At 44.2% G+C, this 7,883-nt stretch overlaps 1 protein-coding gene across 1 annotated transcript; it reads right to left on the bottom strand.

Annotated features, from left to right (window-relative positions):
- Nucleotides 1–234: 234 nt before the first annotated feature.
- On the bottom strand, nt 235–1,770 carry LOC138363288 (uncharacterized). Its single transcript, XM_069322302.1, has one exon. The coding sequence runs from the start codon at nt 1,768–1,770 to the stop codon at nt 235–237; it is 1,536 nt and encodes a 511-aa protein (XP_069178403.1).
- Between the last annotated feature and the right edge of the window lie 6,113 nt (nt 1,771–7,883).

Below are 7,883 nucleotides of genomic sequence, written 5' to 3' on the forward strand. Positions count from 1 at the left end.
CTTCACTGCTTACGGCCCTTCCTAGCTGTAACATCTTCACTATTAACGACCCTCCTAGCTGTAACATCTTCACTATTAACGACCTTCCTAGCTGTAACATCTTCACTATTAACGACCCTCCTAGCTGTAACATCTTCACTATTAACGACCCTCCTAGCTGTAACATCTTCACTATTAACGACCCTCCTAGCTGTAACATCTTCACTACTAACCACCCTCTTAACTGTAACATCTTCACTGCTTACGGCCCTTCCTAGCTGTAACATCTTCACTATTAATGACCTTCCTAGCTGTAACATCTTCACTATTAACGACCTTCCTAGCTGTAACATCTTCACTATTAACGACCCTCCTAGCTGTAACATCTTCACTATTAACGACCCTCCTAGCTGTAACATCTTCACTATTAACGACCCTCCTAGCTGTAACATCTTCACTATTAACGACCCTCCTAGCTGTAACATCTTCACTATTAACGACCCTCCTAGCTGTAACATCTTCACTATTAACGACCCTCCTAGCTGTAACATCTTCACTATTAACGACCCTCCTAGCTGTAACATCTTCACTATTAACGACCCTCCTAGCTGTAACATCTTCACTATTAATGACCTTCCTAGCTGTAACATCTTCACTATTAATGACCTTCCTAGCTGTAACATCTTCACTATTAACGACCTTCCTAGCTGTAACATCTTCACTATTAACGACCCTCCTAGCTGTAACATCTTCACTATTAACGACCCTCCTAGCTGTAACATCTTCACTATTAACGACCCTCCTAGCTGTAACATCTTCACTATTAACGACCCTCCTAGCTGTAACATCTTCACTATTAACGACCCTCCTAGCTGTAACATCTTCACTATTAACGACCCTCCTAGCTGTAACATCTTCACTATTAACGACCTTCCTAGCTGTAACATCTTCACTATTAACGACCCTCCTAGCTGTAACATCTTCACTATTAATGACCCTCCTAGCTGTAACATCTTCACTATTAACGACCCTCCTAGCTGTAACATCTTCACTATTAACGACCCTCCTAGCTGTAACATCTTCACTATTAATGACCCTCCTAGCTGTAACATCTTCACTATTAACGACCCTCCTAGCTGTAACATCTTCACTATTAACGACCCTCCTAGCTGTAACATCTTCACTATTAACGACCCTCCTAGCTGTAACATCTTCACTATTAACGACCCTCCTAGCTGTAACATCTTCACTATTAATGACCTTCCTAGCTGTAACATCTTCACTATTAATGACCTTCCTAGCTGTAACATCTTCACTATTAACGACCTTCCTAGCTGTAACATCTTCACTATTAACGACCTTCCTAGCTGTAACATCTTCACTATTAACGACCCTCCTAGCTGTAACATCTTCACTATTAACGACCCTCCTAGCTGTAACATCACTATTAACGACCTTCCTAGCTGTAACATCTTCACTATTAACGACCCTCCTAGCTGTAACATCACTATTAACGACCTTCCTAGCTGTAACATCTTCACTATTAACGACCCTCCTAGCTGTAACATCTTCACTATTAACGACCTTCCTAGCTGTAACATCTTCACTATTAACGACCTTCCTAGCTGTAACATCTTCACTATTAACGACCCTCCTAGCTGTAACATCTTCACTATTAACGACCCTCCTAGCTGTAACATCTTCACTATTAACGACCTTCCTAGCTGTAACATCTTCACTATTAACGACCCTCCTAGCTCTAACATCTTCGCTTCTCACGATCTTCGTCATTGTAACCCTCTCAAAAACCGAATTTCATTGCAGTTCATTTTTAAACAGAAATTATTGAACATCGTAAATTCTCACCGTAAACTCCCTTTAAATTCAGAGAACTTTTTTTTTCCACAATTTCTTTATCCTTACGTCAAGAGTTGAGCGTCTCGTTTACCCAGAAATCCCAGAAAATCCCGCTACCCGTCCTCAGGGAATGTTTGTCCAATAGGGGGCCGACCCCCTACAAACTCATTCGTCATCATGAATATCAACATGAAACTCATGAATTTCTTGAATATGTTTCCTCTCCTCTGGTGTTTGCTTCCCCTTCCTCTAATGACTTTACTGGTTTGGTTTTATGGACCATTTCACAGGCATCCTGATCCCTATCACTTTGTAGAAAACAAATTTGATTTTTTTTCCTCCGTCTTGATTCCCATTTAGACGTTTCGCTTCATCAAGGTTTAGTTTTATCTTCTCTCCAAGTTTCTTTGAAAGGTCTCATCTTAAATTAATATCCATAGTTTCTCATCCTCATCGTTTTGCAATTTTGCTGCATTTCTGTTATTTGTTTTATTCCATTGAGTATCACCTTCAAGAGGCGATTCTTTTCGTTTTCATATTTGCCCATACTCCTAAAATCCCTGACATTTTCATTTGCCGTGAGGCCTTCTTCTGAAACAATTATTTTATTCAGTATTTATTTTATTCTTCAGCTACTCTGCCAATCCTAGATGATATTTTCTTTTCTAAACACCCTAAAATGATTATGGTCGTCTGTCTGCAGTTTTTACTGCTTTTCTGTTGGTAACCATTTTTTCCCCTAATTGCTTGTTTTATGTCTGTTTCTTGTTGCTAATTTCGGCTTTTGACTATCAGACATACTTCTTTCATTGTTTATTTTTTATTTTACAATTTGCTAATACGTTTCTTTTATTTCCTTTTTGCACTTTTCCACTCCTTAATTAGTCTCCCCAAATTTGAGCTGTCGATGAAGTTTCTTTTAAGGTCATCCTGGCCTAGCTCTCTGTCTTGGGCAGGCAGTGACGATGCTCTGAGTTGTTTTCCAGGTGAGTCTATCTGCCTGTTAATTTTTTTTAAATTCTCCCCCTTCATTTGTCCATATCTCATTTTGCTTCACTAGTTCCTTTATTTGTACCTCGTGTCTCCTTACCTTGTCCGTCAAGTTAGTAATTTCCTTATCCTGCTGCAAAATACTTTCTTATAAATTATTAAATTCATTCATATGTCCTTTTTCTGTTCTAATTTAAGAAATTTTCTTTCTGTGTGTGTGTGTGTGTGTGTATTTTTCACCTAGTTGTGCTTGCGGAGGTTGAGCTCAGCTCTTTCGGCCCGCCTCTCAACTGTCAATCAACTGTTACTAACTACTAACTAATTCCCTTCACCCCCACCCCCCAAACACACACACCCATGAAGCAGCTCGTAACAGCTGTCTAACTCCCAGGAGCTATTTACTGCTAGGTAACAGGAGCATCAAGGTGAAAGAAACTCTTCCCCATCTGTTTCCACCTAGTCCGGGAATCGAACCCGGGCCACAGGATTACGAGTCCTGCACGTTGTCCAATCAGCTACCAAACCCTGAGTGTGTGTGTACTCACCTAGTTGTGTTTGCGGGGGTTTCTTTTCACTCCTGCCTGCATCTCCAGCTTTTTCACTAGCCTCTTGTGTGGTACTGTGTCAAAGGCTTTCTGGCAATCCAAAAATATGCAGTCTGCCTACCCCTCTCTTTCTTGCCTGATTTTTGTTGCCTGGTCGTAGAATTCAATTAATCCAGTGAGGCAGGACATGCCATCCCTGAACCCATGTTGATGCTGTGTTACAAAGTTCTTTCGCTCCAGATGTTCCACTAGCTTTTTACGCACATTCTTCTCCATCAGCTTGCATGGTATGCAGGTTAGGGACACTGGCAAGTAGTTCAGTGCCTCCTGTTTATTCCCCTTCTTGTGTATCGGGACTACATTAATCACTTTCCAAATTCTTGGCAGTTCCCCTGTTGCTAGTGATTTGTTGTACACTATGGAGAGTGGCAGGCACAGTGCTTCTGCTCCTTCCTTTAGTATCCAAGGGGAGATTCCATCTGGGCCTATAGCCTTTGTCACATCCAACTCTATTAAAAGCTTCCTTACTTCTCCACTGGTAATATCAAACTCTTCTAGTAGTTCCTGGTTAACTATAGACCTCTCTTATCTCTGGAATTTCTCCTTGCTCTAAAGTGAAGACCTCCTGGAATTTCTTATTCAGTTCCTTGCACACTTCCTTGTCGTTTGTAGTGAATCCTTCTGCCCCTATCCTTAATTTCATCACCTGTTCCTTTACTGTTGTTTTTCTTCTGATGTGAATGTGCAGCAATTCAGGTTGAGTCTTTGCCTTGCTTGCGATGTCATTTTCGTATTGTCTTTCTGCCTCTCTTCTCATCCTGACATATTCATTCCTGGCACTCTGGTATCTTTCTCTGCTCTCCAGTGTCCTGTTATTCCTATAGTTTCTCCATGCCCTTTTACTTTGCTGCTTAGCTAGCCTACATCTCTGATTAAACCATGGGTTTCACATTTTCATTTCACTGTTTTCCTTTTGGACTAGGACAAACTTGTTTGCTGCTTCCTTGCACTTGTGCGTGATGTAGTCCATCATGTCTTGGGCCGTCTTTCCCCTGAGCTCTGATTCCTATGTTATATCTGTTAGGAATTTTCTTATCTTCTCATAGTTTCCCTTTCGGAATGCCAGCCTTTCGTTTTCAGTACCCCTCATCGAGTTCAATAACCCTTCTTCAACCAGATACTCAAACACCAGTACACTATGGTCGCTCATTCCTACTGGGGCCCTCGAAACCGATTTCCCTTATGTCGGAGTCGTTCAGAGTGAAGACTAGGTCGAGTCTCGCTGGTTCATCGTTTCCTCTCATCCTTGTGGGTTCCCTGACATGTTGGCTTAAGAAGTTTCTTGTCACCATCTCCAATAGTCTGACTCTCCATGTATCCTCACCACCATGCGGTTCCTTGTTCTCCCAGTCAATCCTTCTGTGATTGAAGTCCCCCATGATGAGCAGATGGGATCTATTTCTACAGGCAGCAGAGGCTGCCTTCTCAATTATAGTGTTAACTGCCATGTTGTTGTTGTCATAATCTTGCCTGGGTCTTCTGTCATTTGGTGGAGGGTTATATATCACTGCTACTACTACTTTTGGTCCTCCCAAGTCATGGTGCCTGCTATGTAGTCTCTGAATCCCTCGCAGCCCGGGATGTGTATGTGTGTTTGTGTGTGTGTGTGTGTGTGTGTGTGTGTGTGTGTGTGTGTGTGTGTGTGTGTGAGTGTGTGAGTGTGAGTGTGAATGCGTGTACAGATATAGATAGATGAATTATTAACGGATGGACCAATTTCCACAACAGTCTTGATAAACTTTCGCTGCACATGACAAGCAAACACTCCATCCTAACTCCTACTCTCACTTACACCTCTCTCTCTCTCTCTCTCTCTCTCTCTCTCTCTCTCTCTCTCTCTCTCTCTCTCTCTCTCTCTCTCTCTCTCTCTCTCTCTCTCTCTCTCTGCTAATAGTGTATGGCCTGTAGTTCTTATATACTTTATGTGGCCATCAATTTACGGTAATCGTTCGCCGGCCGGTAATTTGCAAATTGGTGTTAGTGAGAGGACCTGGTGCCGATGGGGCGATCGTGTGGCGAACCAGGGAGGGGGTTATTGGGAGGGGGGGGTGATGTGTGGGAGGGGGTGATGTGTGGGAAGGGAAGGGAGGGAGAGGGGCTGGTAGAGCAGTAAATGTGGTGGGAAAGTAGGGTATTGTGGTGAACTAGTGAGTGTAGTGTGAACCAGAGCAACAGTCTACTCTACAAGTAAGTAGTGATGATGTACAGATCTCCCAGGCTGGAGGCTGCACTGAACACGATACTAAACTCCCATCACGACCTGTGCTGGAAGACGCTATCGCAGAGACTACAAGGCCTCACATGGTGTCTAAAAGGAGCTCATGGTAGACGGCGGGTCCCAGGAGCTGAGGTCTGCATGCAGCGTTGTCGAGGCCGACAGAGACGTAGGTCTGACACCACTGGAGTCTATCTTCATTCTCCCTGCTGAAGTATATAGGATAGAAAAACAATAAAATTAATTATTTTGAGGATATTATCTAATTGACAATAATTTTTGCTGGAAATTAGCAATAAATTGATGTTAATCATAACTGGTTGAAGGGAAGAGAAGGAAATTATGAGGTGAAAGCGCCAAGCAATTACGACTATATAGCACTTGGAAGGGGTCAGGATAAGGATTTGGGATGGGACGGGGAAGGGGGGGGGGTAAACAATGGTGCCCAACCTCTTGGACGGTCGGGGATTGAACTCCGACCTGCATGAAGCGAGACCAGGTACTATAATGGTTGGAATTAACCATTCATCGGTGACGGTGTTGACAGTTACAGCGTCGGGTCGACAATAATACTGATTTCTGAGGACATAAATGATGATGCAGTATTATGAATGATCATTATATGTACCTGAACACCTGCAGGAAGATACCCCTGTGTGGGGGGGGGGGCGGGGAGGCTGGTGGAGGCTGTACCGTCACACAAGGTGGTACTGTAAGCAGTTCAAAACGCATCAAAAATGATGTGTTAATTGTACCTCTATCTGCAGAGAACAGGTCACTTTTATGTGGCTGGAACTAACTATACCAACCACGCGCGCGCACGAACGCACGCACGCACACACACACACACACACACACACACACACACACACACACACACACACACACACACACACACACACACACACACACACACACAACAACAACAACAACAAACACCAAGACTACACATCTCCATTTATCCCACCTGTGGCTAGTTATCAAGTGCCGTCATCACTGTTGTATAGAGATGATAGAACAGAAAACGTTGTCTCGAGACAACGTTGAACATACTGACCCGTCAGTGCTTGTGAAAAACGTTTGTGGTTTCTCGCGTACTAATGGTTTCCTGCTCACATATTTGAGGCCTCGAGTGGCCCCTGTGTGTCATCCTATGGCCCCACACACTGAGGCCATAAGCGCCCCATTTCGTCTCGCGTCATTGGTATAAGAGTCGAGCAAGTTTCTATAACTTTAATATTTAACTAGTTTGTACCAGTACTCCCTTAAAATGTCTTTTCCTAATTCTGTGATATAAACTGTGCCAGTATCCTTTCACTCTCTTTTACGACTACTCATAGCCCAGTCGATAGAGCGTCGGCTTCCCACGCGTGGTGGTCCAGGGTTCGAGCCCCATACAGCCCAGGTGAATGTTTATGTCCACGGCAGTGTGGATGACAATTTATGTGCCGCTATCTATTTTTTTCCTTCTAATTGTTCCCAATATATTTCAATTTTCAAATTGTTAGCTAAAAGTCACTCGCTTTATTCCGGAAAAAAATATAAGTTTGGTTTAGTAATTTTAAGTTTAGTTGTTCACGTGTTAAGGGCAGCCATTATCATGATGACTTGTTGAGCAGAATATAGTCCAGGCTTATGGTTGTGTAAAGGGGGGGGGGGGCGGAGGAAGAGGTGGATGTAAAGGAGATGGATGACCCGGCGGATGAGAATGAAGTGGATGAGAAAATCAATCCTTGGGCCATGAGGAGAATTCGAACCTGTACTCTGGGTATTGCACATCAAGTCGAGGGTGAAGCAAGATGGCAAGGAGTGGGAGAGGACGATGATGATGATGATGATGACGTGGGTGGGGGGGGGGATGGGGTGGAGTGGGGGGTGGGTGTGGAATGGGTGAGGGGGTGGAATGGGTGGGCGGTGTGTCCAGCCATAGTGCACGAGTGGGCGGGGCAGGGGGTCACGGTGGGTCGTGAGAACACGGTGCGACCCCCTCCTACACCGCACGCTCCCGACCCACTCCCCCTCGACCCACTCCCCCCCCCCCCCCCTTCACCCTCTCCAACCCTCCCTCCCCCCCCCCCTCACCACCACCACCAAGCCCACCGTGCACGCCCCCCAACAAAAAATATATCCCCTAATCACATTAAAATCACTAATGAAGCGGTTTGATGAGATCGCAGATAATTAGGATCAAGGAAGGCATGGAATACCTCAGTCTTGATGCCGAGGCGCAAGAGCCG

The sequence above is a fragment of the Procambarus clarkii genome, chromosome 10, assembly GCF_040958095.1.
Source record: "Procambarus clarkii isolate CNS0578487 chromosome 10, FALCON_Pclarkii_2.0, whole genome shotgun sequence".
In the NCBI taxonomy this organism is placed as follows: Eukaryota; Metazoa; Arthropoda; class Malacostraca; order Decapoda; family Cambaridae; genus Procambarus; species Procambarus clarkii.

What these genes read in the sequence shown, in the direction of transcription:
- LOC138363288 (XM_069322302.1), bottom strand. Translation starts at nt 1,770, where the DNA reads ATGACGAAGATCGTGAGAAGCGAAGATGTTAGAGCTAGGAGGGTCGTT.